Source organism: Siniperca chuatsi, linkage group LG13 (assembly GCF_020085105.1).
Source record: "Siniperca chuatsi isolate FFG_IHB_CAS linkage group LG13, ASM2008510v1, whole genome shotgun sequence".
In the NCBI taxonomy this organism is placed as follows: Eukaryota; Metazoa; Chordata; class Actinopteri; order Centrarchiformes; family Sinipercidae; genus Siniperca; species Siniperca chuatsi.
In genome coordinates, this window is record NC_058054.1 from 11,737,578 (window position 1) to 11,755,469 (window position 17,892).

General features: G+C 39.8%; 1 protein-coding gene across 4 annotated transcripts in view; it reads left to right on the forward strand.

Moving 5' to 3' along the window:
- Positions 1–17,474, forward strand: part of rock1 (Rho-associated, coiled-coil containing protein kinase 1) — a 30,741-nt gene extending 13,267 nt beyond the window's left edge. Inside the window, exons 6-34 of one of the 4 annotated variants that reach the window (XM_044218528.1) lie at positions 1,478–1,562; positions 1,746–1,890; positions 2,131–2,269; positions 2,539–2,630; positions 3,571–3,730; positions 4,134–4,209; positions 4,316–4,404; positions 4,817–4,865; positions 5,067–5,202; positions 5,666–5,757; positions 5,851–6,097; positions 6,660–6,766; positions 6,937–7,087; positions 8,039–8,199; positions 8,329–8,513; positions 9,192–9,261; positions 9,350–9,453; positions 9,635–9,800; positions 9,948–10,041; positions 10,126–10,214; positions 10,306–10,497; positions 10,579–10,744; positions 12,936–13,006; positions 13,120–13,208; positions 13,399–13,477; positions 13,644–13,902; positions 15,011–15,218; positions 15,424–15,493; positions 15,910–17,474. In XM_044218528.1, the coding sequence (XP_044074463.1) occupies positions 1,478–1,562; positions 1,746–1,890; positions 2,131–2,269; positions 2,539–2,630; positions 3,571–3,730; positions 4,134–4,209; positions 4,316–4,404; positions 4,817–4,865; positions 5,067–5,202; positions 5,666–5,757; positions 5,851–6,097; positions 6,660–6,766; positions 6,937–7,087; positions 8,039–8,199; positions 8,329–8,513; positions 9,192–9,261; positions 9,350–9,453; positions 9,635–9,800; positions 9,948–10,041; positions 10,126–10,214; positions 10,306–10,497; positions 10,579–10,744; positions 12,936–13,006; positions 13,120–13,208; positions 13,399–13,477; positions 13,644–13,902; positions 15,011–15,218; positions 15,424–15,475 (3,553 nt within the window). In that variant the 3' untranslated portion in view covers positions 15,476–15,493; positions 15,910–17,474. Of the gene's footprint in view, positions 1–1,477; positions 1,563–1,745; positions 1,891–2,130; positions 2,270–2,538; positions 2,631–3,570; positions 3,731–4,133; positions 4,210–4,315; positions 4,405–4,816; positions 4,866–5,066; positions 5,203–5,665; positions 5,758–5,850; positions 6,098–6,659; positions 6,767–6,936; positions 7,088–8,038; positions 8,200–8,328; positions 8,514–9,191; positions 9,262–9,349; positions 9,454–9,634; positions 9,801–9,947; positions 10,042–10,125; positions 10,215–10,305; positions 10,498–10,578; positions 10,745–12,935; positions 13,007–13,119; positions 13,209–13,398; positions 13,478–13,643; positions 13,903–15,010; positions 15,219–15,314; positions 15,339–15,423; positions 15,494–15,909 lie in introns of those variants that run through there. The other 3 variants (XM_044218529.1, XM_044218532.1, XM_044218531.1) reach the window with 3 other exon arrangements.
- The last annotated feature ends 418 nt before the right edge of the window (positions 17,475–17,892 follow it).

The window sequence follows — 17,892 nt, forward strand, 5'->3', positions numbered from 1 at the left end:
AATAAGCAGGAAGTAGTCCAGGGTCAGAGGTACTGTTTTTAGCATAAATGCTAGTTACTTGATAGTGTTCTAACTATAGGTGTCATGCTGTATTACTGTTTGTTTTCAAGACTAAGACTCTGTTTACTTAAAGTGTAACTTCACCCGCAAATTCTGCTAGCTCCCTCCCCCCCAGCATACTTAAAAAATGCAGCAGAGGACTGCAGGACAAATACTGTAGGGGGCGTGACCTTGTGTGTTCCACGGGAAGCAAGGAGACACTGACAAGAGTGAGCAATATGCTGGAAACACGCTGGAGCTTTGACAGTCAGAAGCGCATTCATGGCCCTCTGTAAAAGTTTCTGTGTGGTACCTCTGTTGTAGCTGAGCTAATGTTAGCGGCTCAGAGAGGCTCTCCTGTGAGTGTGTGTCTGTCGGGAAGTGTCAGTACGTAGCCGTAGCCCTGCTGTTTATCATGGGATCATCATCAAGGGAAAGAATGCAGTCCGGTGGTGCTTCTACAGTTGTCATAAGCACAAGTCTGAACCATTGTGCCAAAATTTTAAAAAATAAGTAGATGGTTAGTAAAAACTAGCAAACTCTAGAGAATGATGCATCTCGAACTACATATATTTGAAAATAAATGCTGTTTCACATAGATAATATAAATAGTCGACTCTATGTCAGAGGGTTCAGGGTGATTCAAAACAGTAGACTGCGTGTTGAGATTTTCATAAATTTTTAAGAATGTTAATATTAACACCAGCATTGATGATTTCATCACAGTACAGTAAGTGTGCAGTACCTCTTTAAACACCAAATTCCCCACTGAATTTATTTTACAAATCAAAAACGAATGCTTTCCCAATATTACAATGTCATATATCAATGTTTTTTTTTCTTCAGTATAATATCTAGCTTCACTACCTGTATCTCAAACCAGTGAGTCGTTTTTGTCTCATTTATGTTATGTTCTTTCAGCAGTGACTTATGTGAGGTTTAAATTGTCTACTGAGTTGCTTCTATTCAATTCAGTTCCATAATACTGGTTGTAGATATGTAATATCTTCTGGAGTAGTAGTCCGCACTGGACAGCGCCACATATTTATGATATCATTTCTATACACAACTATGCTCTGTGCACAGCTGCGATGGTGGAAAATTCACAGCATGACATTTGTTCTCCACTGTTTTCCCATTAGCTTTCTGGAAGCTGCAGTGAAATTAAATTTCAATTTAGCATAGATTCCGCTCTCTCAGATCCCAGCCTCCTTCATACCTCATTACATCTGACCTATCGCTGCAGAACAGTGCAGCACCTTCAGACAGTTCTGATTTTAAGAGCTTTTTTTCAAGTGGCACCCTCAAGTAGCTCTAACCTCAACTGTTCACATACACACATTTAAAGTGCTTCAGTTTTCTTGGCATATGCTTGAGTTTGATGTATTCTTTGTGTGTTGTATATGTGTTTGATATCACTTTATTTTTGCCTTCTCAGGGACGTGAAGCCTGATAACATGTTGCTAGACAAAGCAGGCCACTTAAAACTGGCAGACTTTGGGACCTGCATGAAAATGAACAAGGTATCATGTTCAGTTTCACACCACATATACATGCCACATAATGCTATCACACCACATACATTATAAATATAACATTTAAAAAAAAAAAATCCTAAGCTTTTGACAGACAATTATTTGGACTGATTAATTATGACGAAAAAGTATTGAAACTGTGACGATTTTAAAAATGTTTTTCCTCTTAAGGATGGTATGGTACGATGCGACACAGCAGTGGGAACTCCAGACTACATTTCGCCTGAGGTACTGAAATCACAAGGAGGAGATGGCTATTATGGCAGAGAGTGTGACTGGTGGTCAGTGGGAGTGTTCCTGTACGAAATGCTAGTTGGTGAGTTTTTGGTTAAGTGTTTGCTGAAAAGGTCATAATACCTATTAATAATGAGAAGTTTATGTTCTTTAAAAATGAAAATGACATGATAATTTTTACCTTTCTCTCCATTATAAAAAACCAAAATGAGATTCTGAAGCCTTCCTGTATATTTTATTTTCATGTTCACTGTGTATGTTTCACACAATTTGTTCTTACTGTGGACATATCAGTAACCCATGGCTCTTGCGTTGTGCACAGGCGACACTCCTTTCTATGCAGACTCCCTGGTGGGGACCTACAGCAAAATCATGAACCACAAGAATGCCCTGACCTTCCCTGACGACAGTGACATCTCCAATGACGCCAAGAATCTCATATGTGCTTTCTTGACTGACAGGTTAGATAGTGGCAGACTGAGCACTGGATTTTGAAGAGGGTTCTTATCATAAGACCCTTTCCTTGCTTAGGCATTGATTGTTTTCCGGCTTATAGGACTCTCAGTGGAAAGAATCTTGATTGAATTGTATACATAATAACATAGAAGATGACCCTCCTTGCTTTGAGATGTTTAAGAACTGCATCTAGTTGTTGAAATTATTATTATTATTATTATTATTATTACAATTATTATTTATTATTATATTATGTCCTCCCTGACCCCCACAGGGAAGTTCGACTTGGCCGTAATGGTGTAGATGAGATCAAGAGGCACCCTTTCTTCAAGAATGACCAGTGGACATGGGAGAACATCAGAGAGAGTAAGAACATTTTCTCTGTTAAGATTACAGATTACTTTCACACCTCCCATTTCATTTGTCAGTCTGCTCACTGTTATTGCAATTATGTAGCCAGCGATCATGTTTTCCATTTGACCTACTACAGACAGTTGCAGGAAATTCTTGCAGACAAGCCATTCATTCAGTATCCTTTCCAAGACTAAACGTGATTCCTGCTCAGAGTAATAATTGGCAACACAGCGTTTTTGAGGCCAACGAAGGGGAAGCAGTCCATCGCAAATGTTAATGCGCCAGGATTGACACTAGAGAGAGATTAGAAATGTAGGGCTAAATCCAGGAGCTACAGCCAGTTCTTTAGTGGCTTTATATTTAATACTTTACTAGGCTGAGCTCAGCACTTTGGTGTTGGCCACCCCTGTCGTTCCACTGGCTGACCAGCGGTGCCAGTTGGCTGGTTTCCCTTGTTTTAAAGAGGGTTTCAAAAGAGATATGTGATCCAGAAAAACTCTCTATAGAGAAAACTGAAACACTTGTTTCTGTCTCTTATCTATCTGGAAGGTAATCTGGAATATATTTTTGCAATTTGGGTTAACTGACCATTTTCAAGGCCTAATATGAACATTAACAACAAGTTAAAGATACATTTGCACATAGTATGATGAAGAATGAGTATTTTCATTAACTGATCTGAATTGAAATTATAGCCTTATTTTGCTGCCTCATGTACTGATGTAAACAAAACTTTAACAGCATCTGAGAACATTATAAACTTTCTCTAGTGTTAGTCTCTGTATTCAAGGACTTGGCAATCATTTCAGGAGTGTTTTGAAACCTGTATTTTAAATTTTGGTTGTATCATGGACTGTCCCTTTAACACATAGTGAATTATACGTCATGAACTGTGGTGGCCTTTTTTATCTTGTATCATCATGAATCTTCGATCTTTTTACGCTCTGTGTAGCGGCTGCCCCAGTAGTGCCTGAACTGAGCAGCGACATTGACACCAGTAACTTTGATGACATCGAGGAGGATCGGGGGGAGGAGGAGACCTTCCCCATACCAAAGGCCTTTGTGGGCAACCAGCTCCCCTTTGTAGGCTTCACTTACTACAGCAATCAGCAGTAAGTCTGCTGGACTTCACTCCATACTGTGTTCATAATCGATGTGCAGAATTGTTGATGTGATTCCTTGTAACAGTTATCCACATAATTGCACGTATGAAAATGTAGGATTTTTACAGTTATGTATCTATGATATGATGCGTTGTTCAGTCAATATTTCACATCTGGAAATGACTTGTGACTTCAATAGCAATCTATAGAGTTCATGGTAGAATCAATTTGTCATAGTAGACAGTTTGAATACCTTATTTTGGTACAAATGTCACAGATGCATAAACTCTTCTGTTTGCCTGTAAATGCTTCTGTAATTTATAACATTGCTATATGTGAAGAAATGGTGGTAGTTGTTAGTTTTCACAGATGTTTTAATATAAGTGCCAATAAACATGTGTTCTGTTTCCAGCCTTTTCCGCAGGTCCACCACCACCACAAAGGCCAGTGACAAACGTAGCAGCTCCACAAAGGAAGACAAGAGTCATGTGAGTAGACGACTACAATTTTTAAGAAGAAAATCTTTGAGATGTCGAATATTTGCCAATTTTCCATCTCCTCTCATGACTTGTTTTTTTGTATGTTTCTGTTTAGCTGGAGAACCTGCAGAAAAGGATCTATCAGCTGGAGGAGCAGCTCCACAGTGAGATGCAGCTGAAGGATGAGTTAGAGCACAAATGCAGGTGTGGAACAGGACATTTATTCATACAGAGAAAGCTAGCTGCTTATATAGTCCAGAGAGTACAGACATGATGCAAATTCTTTGTTTTGCGGCCTGTCTTTGAGACCAGACAGCAGCATTACAGTGAGAGAGTGAGAACCTATACATATTTACTTCTTAAAAAAAGTTATTTTACTGTTTCTAGTTAAGTTGTGATATTTGTAAATGCAAACAGGGCCATAGATAAGTTACTATGACATTGTGGCAATGTGTTCGCTGCCCCCTAGATACATGTACATCTTTGATTGCTTATAAAGAGTAAACCAGACTTCTGTACACAGCGGTGTACATGCGTTTTTTATTTAACTTCATCTTATTATTGTAAGAGACACTCAATGTAGTTACGTATATTTCTCAAATTCTGTTCTCCCCAGGACATCAAACGCCAAGATCGACAAGATCATGAAAGAACTGGATGAAGAGGTTAAATGCTGACACTTTTTTTCCCCGTTCAATGTTGCAATTATACCCATAAAAAGAAACATACACTGCATCTACAGCTTTTGTTTTGGCAATACATTCAAAAAGTGCGATGATAAAATCAAACGATGAAATTGAATAAATTACTGTTTAAAATTTAGGGGCTAGATTACATCACAGCTGCTCTGTTTTTACTTGCCACAGGCAAACCTGAGGAAGAGTGCAGAGGCTAGCATGTCTCTGCTGGAGAAGGACAAGATCATGCTGCAGCACAGATTCACAGAGTACCAAAGAAAAGCTGACCAGGAGGCAGAGAAGAGACGCAATTTGGAGAACGAGGGTAAAGATAACGAGGTTCTGCTGACGTATAATTCAGACACGTTGCAATTAAAGTATAATTACAGAGTGAAGCGGGGACGCAGTCAGTATTTGAACATAAGTTTGTCCCATATTAATGCCCTCATCCTCTCAGTATCATTTGATCTGGTTAAGACATGTGCCCCAAATGGATTACCTGGTATCCTGGTGTGACTGTCATCGTAAATACAGATCTAGTTAACTGTTAAACCATGCACATGTCTCTCTTGACTTTCCCATTGATTTGCAGCAGAACACGGCTCTAAGTGGATTGACAAGCAGTAAACTGTTAGAATTGAAGACTTGATATTCTGTGCATGTAATTTAACGTGATTTTAATCAGGAAAATGGGGATGGGATGATTTCGTTTGGGGTTGAAATAGGAGCGTAAATGAAGCCCTGTCTAAATAATTTTTATTTATTTATTTATTTTTTTATTTTTCTAGTCTCAACTTTAAAGGAGCAGCTTGAAGATATGAGGAAGATCAGCCAGAACTCTCAGGCCTCAAATGACAAGATTGTCCAGCTGCAGAATCAGGTACAGTACACACACACACACACAGTCTGGACAAGTGGAGGACAATGCATTAAACTTTATTTTCCTTCTGGTCCTCTCTGTTTTGATTGACAGCTGGAAGAGGCCAATGACCTCCTGCGTGCAGAGTCGGACACCGCGGCAAGACTGAGGAAGAGCCACACAGAGATGGCCAAGTCAATGAGTCAGTTGGAGAGCTTGAACCGTGAGCTGCAGGAGAGGAGCCGCTCAGCAGACGGGGAGAAGGCCCAGCTGGAGAAGGAGCTCCTGCTTCTTCAGAGCACCCTGGACTCAGAGAGGAGGAACTACAGCCAGGGCTCCGAGGAGATCAGGGAGCTTGGAGGTGACCCACTGACACACAAATGATGATGCTGACAAATGCAAATCCAACAGTAAAATCCATAACAGCATGACCAAATCACAATTTGCAGTGTTTTATGTTTTTTAAATCTGGTTTGATGTTTATCACATCAGAGTGAAAAGTTTACTTTAGAGGGCAGACTACTGAATATATTAAACCATCTGTGTGGTTCCAAATAACACTAAGACTAGTAATCTCACTCTCATTCAGACATTTGAGACTCACTGATGCCAGACATGCCCAAACACTGACGACGCCTACAGCAGTCAAATCAGTCTCTGATTTATCTGTCAGCCTGTTATCTTTTAATGGGAATAAGCTTATGAAAGTCTTAGAATTAGTGGGGAAAGAAGGAGTGTGATGGTGGGACTTTGAAGCCATTTTCTGAAAGTCCAGCAAGTTTTCTTTTATTGTGAAAGTTCTAGACATTGAAAATTCTGAACTATCTGAGTGGCTGTAATAAAAAGGGTTTTGCAATGAAAATACCAGCCTTATTTCATAAACACCATGATGGTGACTATTTGTCTTTATCATCCGTTCTCAGCGAGGATGGCAGGGCTGCAAGAGGACAACAAAAGCTTGAAGCTGAGCCTCTCCAAAGTGGAGGTGGAACGCAAACAGGCCCAGGAGAGGAGCAATAACCTGGAGAAGGTATTCACAAAAAGTACTAGTAGTAGTATTTGTGCGTATATGTAAGTGCTTCCACCCTGTAGCATTTTCGGAATTGCTGTTTTTTTTATTTATTTCTATTGCGATAGTAGGACAGTTGTGTATTCAGCTTGCTTCATGTTGTTTGCCTGGTCATTACACTACCTTTATAGGAAAAGAACAACCTGGAGATAGACCTGAACTACAAACTAAAGACCTTGCAGCAGCGTCTGGAGCAGGAACAGACTGAGCACAAGGTGACGCGGGCACAGCTCACAGACAAATATGAGTCTATTGAAGAAGCCAAGTCAGCTGCCATGAATGGTATGCCAGTCCTATGTCAGAGCATGCCCTTCTCCACTGTCTCTCACTCTGCGTTTTCTATTTGGTTCCTTCTTGTAGAATCCCACTTGAACTTCTCTGTCTCTTAATTTTATGTGCCTCTCCACCTTTATTTTATTCTTTTCTTTTTGACACCATCTTCCTCTTTCTGTTTCGTCTTTCTTATCTACCATCCGATCAGATTCACCTGCAGGGGATATTTGGGTGGGAGGAATTCAAGGACTGTAAGCCAGTCAGCATGTCAGGACATTGCCTCATTTCATATTAAAGCTGGACTCTAAAGCAGTTTTTTGCAATAGAATGATGATCTGTCCAGGTGATTTCTTGCCTTTCACCTAGTGCATGCTGGAATAGACTCCAGCCTCTCCTTGGCAAGTTTCTTCCATGACAAAGTTCATTACTAATAATTAAAGCTCATCATTGTCCATGTTCATCAAAAAGTCTGTTTGTAAAAGGTTTAAAGCCATTTTTTCATCTGGATTTATGCCCCCATACATACACACGTTGTTGTGTTTCCAGCTCTAAGAACACACTGTTCACTGTAGTTCACAGAAAACAAGTCTTTGGAACAAATACAGCTCAGAGTATGCCCTTTGTAATAGAAATGGAAAAGAATTGTGAGAAAATGCCCATTAGCTGCAGATTTTGTGTTAATCCAGATTCTGTCACATTCGTTCAACTGATACTCAGACACTTATAAGTCATCACAACACATAGTATTCTTGTAGTTTCTGTTCCTCCGTATAGTTATTGTATATGGAAGGGAACTGTCAGAATTGGTACATATTGGACAGATGGATTGTTCAGGGTGAATTCAGGGTTACCAGGTGGCCAGCATACTGAAATGATCATGCAAGGTTTTCCGTTCGCTTGATATTCTGTTAGTAAGCAGTAGATTAAGGAATTGACAATTTTGTCACTGTGCTACTCCAGCTGTTCAGCAGAAGATGTCTGAGGAGAATGGAGCGAGGATGCGAGCTGAGAGCCGGGTAGTGGAGGTTGAGAAGCAGTGCTCAATGTTAGAGTTCGACCTCAAGCAGTCTGTGCAGAAGATGGAGCAGCTGATGAAGCAAAAAGAAAGGCTGGAAGATGAGGTAAGTAATCCCTCTCACTTTGGTTGGCAGTCCTTTTAATATTCAGCTACGTCAAACAAAGATGACTTTGTACAGCATTTGTGTGCCTCGTATCTGTGATATCTCACCTCTCATGTCTTCCTTCTCCAGGTGAAGAATCTGCGGATACAGGTGGAACAGGAGTCAAGCAAGCGTGTGCTTGCTCAGAACGACCTGAAAAGCCGCACGCAGGAGGTGGACCGTCTTAGGTGTTCAGAGAAGCAGATCAAACAGGATGTCAACACAGCACTAGAGAGTAAACGCTCACTGGAGTTCCAGCTGGCACAGCTGACCAAGTGAGTGGCCTTCCTGCACAAGAATTTTAAAATCTATCATAATTTTTTTTCATGAAATGTTGCATATGTTGCCTGTCCACTACTAACATGAGCCGTTGTCTTCATGTAATGTGCATAAAATAAACAGAATAGAAATTATAATAAATAGAATAAACACTTGTATTATGTTAACTAGGAAAATAGGAAACTTTGAGGTTACTTACACCATTCTTAATGCATTAGTTAATATTACTGTGAAACTAACTGGCAGTAGCTCGAGCCAAGAGCGCTAACTTTCTGCTGCACTGGCCAGTAATGCTCTTTGGAAGTCAAGGCGTAAATTGCTCTACAATTGCCTGCTATTTTCAAATAAGTGCAATTATTCCAGCTTAGAGGGTGACTATGCCAGAGCTGCAACAGAGTAAACCCTAATCCTTTGATGTAAACACTGAGTCCAGCTCCATCCACTCCAATGCTAATCCTTTGGCTAGTGCTGCAGCCAGTGCTGCTGGTTGTGGTGCTTATCACATTTTACTACAGAGGCAGACTTAGAGGCTGGCTCTGTTTGCCTGGCTAAAGAGCGTTGTTTGGAAAGTGCTCAAACTTGTGTGTGTGTGTGTGTGTACAATTAGCTAGATTTATGGATTAATGGAGGAATGAAAACAAAGTACCTAATGTATTTGGTTGATGTGTTAACAGACAATACAGAGGCAACGAGGGACAGATGAGGGAACTTCAGGACCAGCTAGAGGCCGAACAGTATTTTTCTGTAAGTATATGTCTCAGTTCCCCAATGTCTCTGTCCCTTTTATTTAGGTGAAAGCCACTGGCTAAGCTATCTATCTGTCCTCCCTCAGACACTTTACAAAACTCAGGTCAAAGAACTAAAGGAGGAGATTGAGGAAAGGAACCGGCAGGTACAAGAGGCTCATAAAAAGGTGCAGGACTTGTGCAGTGAAAGGTAAGAGACTAAATTCTATTCACAGAAGGCCTCAAGACCATCACTTTATTGCTTTAACTACCCAGATATTGATTATTAATCAGCTAATGGCTTTATATCCTTTGTTTTGTTATATATAAAGCTATAAAGCTGAAGAGACAAGGTTATAAAACTTAGCAAATTTGTTTTATCTTGGAAAAAGGGACTCCCTGTCTGCCCAGCTGGATCTGACGGTGACCAAGGCAGAGTCAGAGCAGCTTGCCCGGGCACTTCAGGAGGAAGAGTACTTTGAGCTCAGCCAGGAGAACAAGAAGGCAGTGACTAGACATAAACAGGAGATTGGAGAAAAGGAGGCTACTATTGCACGGGTGAGCAAAACCTAAATTGTCTCCCCAACCAACACCTGTGCATTACCCCCCCCCCCCCTCACAATGTATATTATCTTGAAGATTTAGTAAGATGCAACTTTATTTATTGTCTCAATTTTGAGTGATAATATTGCAATTTCTCTGCAGCTTGAGGAATCCAATAAAACTCTGACCAAAGATGTGGAGAACCTCAGCAAAGAGAAGTCTGAGTTAAATGAGAAGCTTCATAATCTGGACGACGGTACTGTCCGTTTTCTTTGACCTTTATGTCTCTTTGCTATATTATATTTACGTTGTTGTACAAGCTGAGTCTTTTTCTTGATAGAGTATACAGCTCAAAAAGAAGAAATCGCAAATACAATCAAGGCCAACTATGAGAAGGTCCTCAACACAGAGCGCACACTGAAGACTCAGGTAAATATGCACCTTTTTAGTCAGAAGGTATTTGCAAAGTGGAGAATGGTGGCTGATGCTTTCCAACTATTTACCTACTTTAATTTATCAGGCGGTGAACAAGCTGGCAGAGATCATGAACCGCAAGGATATGAAGTTGGACCAGAAGAAGAAGGGCAGTACTGCCGACCTACGGAAGAAGGAGAAGGAGAACCGCAAGCTTCAGCTGGAACTTAACCAGGAGAAGGAGAAGTTTAACCACATGGCCATAAAGTACCAGAAGGAGTTAAGCGAGATGCAGGCGGTAAGTTAGGATTCTAGAGCCCGATAAGATCAAAGATGTTCCTTGTTTTTAACTCAAATCTCATGGCTTTTCTACCAACAGCAACTGGCAGAGGAATGCACATATCGCAATGAGCTTCAAATGCAGCTGGACAGCAAGGAGAGCGACATCGAGCAGCTTCGGGAAAAACTGAACGACCTGCAACAGCGCATGGATAACTCTAGTGTCACTAGCTTGCAGACAGATGAGACAGACAGCAACATCGCAGGTAGGGTCACCACAGGGCCTAACTGGACACAGCTGCTGCTACTTTTACTATGGATAAGACACTCTAGTCCCAAATGCAGGATTGCTCTGCGACTATGAAGTCTGGGAAAAAAAGAGCATCTAAATAGTCTGGGAATTGCATAGAAAGACAAAGGAGTCTTATTCAAAACAACAAAACAATGACAATGGTTGCTACAAGTTGTTGCTGTTAGTGTACTGTTTTTAAATATGTTGCACCTTTTGGATGCAAAAAGTAATCCACCAACTTTTAGTGAGCTATGCTATTTGCATCTTGTGGCCATTAGAAAGAAAGATGTGTTGGGTTTATAATGTGCAGCCTCTCATTTGGATACTATACATTACCCTTTTTATTTGGTTTCCTTGCAGTAACATGTTTTTAAAATATTTCAAATGTGTGTGTTAAGATTTCTACAAATCTTGACTTGCCAGGTTCTGGTTAAAATAGGTGGTATTTGTACAAAAAAATTCCTTTGTATGTAACACTAAACACTGCCCCACAGGAAAGCGACACAAATATAGAGGACTGGTGTTGAACTTCCCCTTAACATGAATATGAGTTTGAATGGTTATGTTTGTATTGAGTCAGCTCAAGTTTAGGGATTTTTAAATGATCTTATTAACAAAGAGTACTTTATTATTATTATTTGGTACATTTGGCATTTAAACCTTATTTCAGGTAACGCCATGTCCTTGTTGAAATCAGTCTGTTCTCAGTTTTTTTACTTTTTGTGTCTAGTGTTCAATCTATGCTTTTAGGTTGGTTAAAGTAATGTGTTAGCAACCTTGTGTATGTTTAAGACATAATAGCAGGTGTTTATTGAACAAGCTGCTCAACAGGTGCCTGTGGTTTTAGGTTTAGTACATTAAGGGGAAGGAAGCAGAGGAAGTCTCTCAATTTTGTTTTTAAAGTCACACTACCATACTTACTGCTGTGTGTTAACAATTGTTCAAAATTCATGTTGTAAACTCCTAACACATATCTTAATTTACAAATATGCCTTGTTCTAGGTCTGTTTTCATATAGGTGTCTGTGGTTAAATCATTCTCTTTTTATTTCCCTCATGTCCAGCCGGTTCTCCTTATCTTTGTAACTTCTATTCCTTTCCCTCTGTGAGTAACTGAGTGGACGAGCCCCTCTTGCCTGGCCTGTGCTGCAGCTGTTGTGTGTTGTGACTTTTTGCCCCTGATTTTCTTAAGTATTCTTTTGCCAGAGGTGAGAAAGCCATCTCTGTTGGGGGAATTCAACAACACTTTTGAAAGAAGCCTGATGGAATGGAGAGAAAAATATCTTTCCAAATTGTCAAAACAATCTGACCAACGAAATGTATAAGACTAACTTCAATGGGATGTTGATGCTAGCATCGAATTTGCTTAATGTCACAGCCTCAACAGTAAAGTCACCACGTTAGATCAGAGGTTACCATTATAGTAGACTACACCCTGTGTGAGGTTTGCTGCCTCACTCTCAGCACCTTTCAAAAACGTCTTGAAACTGAAAAGGCTGTTTTTAATTCATGGCACTGTGTGCTTCAAACATTTAACAGTCTTATTGTTTTTTCTGTTGTTGGCATGTTCACCCTGAAGTAATGCTCGTTTGGACACGAAGACCTCCCTCACAATGTCACATTTAGTAGACAAGCCCCTCTTAGTTCACTATTCCCATTTAACTTGTGTTGTTTCAGCTGCATGCACTTGAAATTATAATTTTAACACCAAATAATGTATATAACCTGCAATGCACATGGTTGTTTCTATGAAAGGAGTGAGTGATCAAGCTAATTGAGAGAAAATAAATACTAATTCCTGCTCCAAAACTCTTACTAAAGAGCTTTTAACATAATTTTAATTGATAACTTTTTACATGCTCTATTAACATGTTGTAAGAAGGACTTACCCATGTCTAATATTTTCCTCCTGCATTGGGAGTGTGTAATAGCAGCATGGGTTATCTAAACTCATCTCTTATCACCTACTCCAGTGCAGTTACCTTAACGCTGGCAGAACTCCTTGAGGGGTTCACCTGGTGTTTTGAAACAATTGACCTTTGTCACTTAACTTTTCATTTTTCCCCTCAGTTGAGTTTGGATTTAAACACTGCATGGCCTTTTTCCGCAGTGCATCTAAGTCACTGCATAGATTTGTAAGTTGTTTGTATCTGGGCTGCTTTTCAGAATCCAGATTGGAGGGTTGGCTGTCCATTCCTAACCGTGCTAATATCAAGCGATACGGATGGAAGAAGCAGGTATGTTGTGTTTCCTCTGTGTGCCTGCATTGTGTTGCAGTCTGTTATGGTTTGTTGAGAATGCTGCCAAACCCTTGTCATTCTTCCTCTCATTGTCCTTTCAATATTTGCAGTATGTGGTGGTGAGCAGTAAGAAGATTCTGTTCTACAATGATGAGCAGGATAAGGAACAGTCAAACCCCTCAATGGTACTAGATATCGAGTAAGTATTTATTTTTTATTTTTTTCTGTTTTCTGCTCCTTTTTGATGGTTACAGTTTTGCAGATAAATGTCTACTGCAAGAAAAAATTAGTTAACCACAGAGGTCATGTTGCAGGGGTTGTGTTTACAGGTTAGTAAAGGTAATGGTGTTATTGATATGGAATTGCTAATTTTGTACCCTCTTGTGTAGCAAATTGTTTCACGTGAGACCAGTCACACAAGGAGACGTGTACCGAGCGGAGACAGAAGAGATTCCAAGGATATTCCAGGTTTGGAGGCTTCTTCCTGGTTTTAAGATTTCTCTAGATTTTCATATTTCCATTCAGCCTGGACTTCTCATGTCAGATTCTGTGAAACTCTGCTCAGCCTCAGAAATGTTTACTTTAGTGCAGATTTTTTTGTGACGTGGCCCTCTCTCTGTGTGTGTATATTCAGATTCTGTATGCCAATGAGGGAGAGTGCAGGAAGGAGGCGGACATGGAGACGGTCCCTCAGGGCGACAAGAACTGTCTCCCACACAAAGGCCACGAGTTCATCCCCACGCTATATCACTTCCCTTCCAACTGTGAGGCCTGCTCCAAGCCTCTGTGGCACGTCTTCAAGCCGCCTCCAGCCCTGGAGTGTCGCCGCTGCCATGTCAAGTGCCACAAGGACCACCTCGACAAAAAGGAGGACGTTATTGCTCCTTGCAAAGGTAAAGTCCTGTCCTTGGCAGTCTAAGCTGTTATGATGAAAAGACATATTATTTTTATAGCTTGTCTTTAAAGAAGATGAGCTCTCATTAACTGTATGTTTTAGGTACTTTCCAATTGATGTTGAGGCCCTAATCTAGAAATTACTGTGTAAGCATGGGTGATAATTCACTGACCCTTGAAGAGTTTGAGTTAAACGTGGCAAATGGATTACTTGCAGCTTTCGTATCTTAAAGGTGCCCTGTGGCGGTGCCCCCATTCAATGTTACCTATCAAAACGTAAATGTGTTGAATGCATTTCCTTCCTCATGAAACATTTGCAAAGCAGATTGTTTAGGTATTTTAAATCCTGCATAGTTTTACATCCCTGTTTACTAGCTAGAACTCTTCTTCCGCCTGCCTTTGTTGTCTAATTTCAGCACATCTTGGTGTGTTACCGGCACCTGTTGATCAGTGGAATAGTGTGAAACAATTGGCAGGAACATGTATTGCATCACCCTAGTGCGCGTGCACGAAAACAGGGTTGCACTCATAGAAAAGCAGCTCCATAGTGCTACTAGAGGTCAAAAACTCCACAGAGAACCTTTAATATTATAAAACACTATTTAAATAAAAATGAAAAATATTATATTGTGAGATGTATGCGTAACTCATTTAGCTGCCACTTAACATTCTTAATGGTGCGTGAAGTTCAGTCGGTTTATTTGCTTTTGAGGAAGACGTTTTCAGTATATTCAGTGAGTTCATACAATAAATACAGCCACACCCTTAACTAACTTTACCATGAAGTAGAGCTAAAACAATTAGTCAGTTGATAAGTTGAGTTACAGAAAAGGAATCGCCAACTATTTTGAGAATTCTTTTTTTAAAGAGTTTCCCCTCAGGGATCAATAAAGTATTTCTGATTCTAATTAATCAAAATGCCAAAAATGTACTAGTTCCACCTCCTTTAAATGTGAATATTTTATCTTCTATGATAGTAAACTGAACTGGTTTTGGACTGTTAGCAATTTTTGTTTCAGGGGCCAACCTTGAGATGCAGGTTAGTTTTGAGGTCATATTTGTCAGAATTGATTCTTGATCTGCAACACATTGTGCCATCCCCTACAGTAAACTACGATGTGACCTCTGCCCGGGACATGCTCCTGCTGGCCCTGACCCAAGATGAGCAGAAGAAATGGATTGGCCACCTTGGAAAGAAGATTCCCAAGACCCCACCATCCACATTTTCAAGAGCCTCACCTCGTTCTATGTCCACTCGCTCTGGACCAAACCAGTCCTTCCGCAAGACCCCTAGAAGCAATACAGGAAAGCTGAGGTAACTTGACAATTTGTGACTGATGTCTTGGGTTTTGAGACGTCTTTAATGACATAATTGCATGACATACAATAAGGCAACGTAATATTGTTTTAGGCAGTAACTGAGGGTGTGCTGCAGCCAGAAGTCTTATTTTATCCCATCTGGTGGGCTGAGATGTGGTCAAGTCAGTCGCGTGACCTGCTGTTTGTCTCCTGTGTTGTAGCAGAGCGCAGTCCAGCCTCCAAGCAGCAGACACAACATCCAGCACTTGTTGACAGGAACTTCTTCAGAAAGTGTTGTTTTTTTGTCGTTTTTTTAGACTTTTCTCTAAAGCTTTAAACTTGTCTATTTATTAATTGTGTTACTGGGTGTTTCTAACACGAGACACTTCCTGGTTGGTTGGTTGGTTGGTTGTTTGGTTGACTCCTGGGCTCTTTCCAGTTGACACTTGGGAATTTTCTAATTGGCACTAATGTGTTGTTGGGTTCAGTAACTAACTTATAGACTTACTACTATACAACTCTCGTTAGAATGGTCCACATAAAGGATTTTTACATTACCTGTCAAACAAGATGCAAAGGTGTTAACGGTGTTACCGTGTCTGTAAATCGGCTTTTCTGTTGTATGTTGACTTAGATTGGGTTACTAACCAAGGTAAAGATATTTTGTCTTTCTTTTACTGGATACCTGTCTCTCTTCTTTCTTTCAGCTAACCATCTGAACCATTTGGATTTTTTTCTGGACTTTAAACTCTCCCTCCTTCCTCATCCTCAAAAAGAGGAGAAACCTGTATTACATAGAAAATTAATTAAAAGAAAAAATACATTGATAAATGACCAGCGCTGGAAAATTGCAACACGTCAGACACAAGGCATCATAGACATTAAGAGGCCTGATACCCCCTCTGCCACCTTTCCACATTCAAGAGATAACCTTCATCCAACTCAACAAACTTGCAGCTCTCCATTTCTACCAGAAGATGGCACCCTCGTCTTGAACTAAAGATGGACAGTGGAGCGATAGAGGGACTCATGTCATGGAGACATTCTGTGTTTCATATTATATGGCAGTTATGATAGAAATGGGAAGGTAAATGGGGGTTTTGCTGGGACGCCTGCTATTATGTGTTCAGTTTATGGTACTGTCATACAGGGATTGCAGATCTGCAGAGAGTGGTTGTGTCTCAGGGGTGGAAAATGAATATCTATTTTGTAAATTTTTTCCCCACCTGACAGATACTCGAGCTAAATGCAAGCATACTTCTGTTTCCAGCTTCAAAAAAATGACTGATGCCTTCATCTATTCTCTGGCCTTTTTGCCTTTATTCTTATCACTCTGCAAGTCACTTATCAGGTTTGGGACAGAGTATTGGGACGTAAGTATTAGATGTTTTGAGTATTGAGTGAGGAGCATGCAAGATCATTTAAATCTATGCATTATTTTTTATTATAATTATTTTTATTGCTCCAAGCCATAAGGAAAATTCCATTGTAATGGCATATAGGAGTCCTAAAACTTAATTGATTTTTTTTTCTGTTTATTTGGTACATTGTCTCTGTAATATTTTATTTCTTGTATTGTTTATTTTTTTTTGTAATGTATTGCCTTACATTGATTCATAGATAAATGGTTCAAAAGGAAAACATTAAGTTAACAAATGTAAAACTGCACTGTTTGAATTGTAAATTATTTGTAGAAGACTAAACAGGTGTAGCATTTGGCCCACCTAGTGCCTTAACGTTTGGATATTGATTTTACTGCCATATGTTTTTTTTTCTTTCTCCAAAACAAGACAAATCTTAACTCTTCCATCATTCATTTTTTTAAGAAATCGCCACACATTTGTGTTTTTATTGAAACTTCTTTTCTCTGGTTTGAGTATATAAAATATATATATTAGATTACCTCTTTATGGACGCATTGCAATAGAGTTAGCGTGTCAAAACGAAGTCCCCCAGACTCGGTTCATATCATGACAAATTTCGGGATGGTGTACCTAAAGCGAGCCTACATGTGTCAATGATTGTCCTTGTTAACAATTACAATATGTTTCTCTAACTCTGTAATGTCCCGTTAATGCAAACCCCCTACAGTGTATATAATGAGAGAGACATAAGGATTATGGAATACCTCCGCAATCTTTTTATTTGTAACTTTTTGTTCAGTTAAAAAAAGCACTGGAACTATGATCTACTCTTGTCTTGGATAATTTGCATGGTTAATTGCATTGGAGTCCGCACTGATGGATATGTCAATAAACATATCTTTATCATTCATTGTATACTAGTTTTCAGTACAGATACCCATCAAGGGTTTCATATTTTTATAATAAGGCTATACATGAGTTCCTCCCAAGGCTGGATTACCAACCAGGCAAGTGGGCAAAAGCTACAGGCTTACTGTGTGCCAACTTGTTTGTGTTAACTGAATTGAGAATTTCTTTGGAAATATGTGCAGAAGCACGATATCAACTGACTTGTTAACTTGACTTGTTTTCTTATCTAATCTTGAAGCCCTGCCTGAGGAGGTTGTTTCAAAACTAGTTTTAAGACCTTCATTATTTCAGTTTTGTGCTTACATATTCCACACACATTAGTGTATAATCAAATTAATGTTGGTCGAGTCAATTTTATTTATATAGCCTAATATCACAAATCCCAAATTTGCCTAAAGAGGCTTTAAGTGGGCCAGG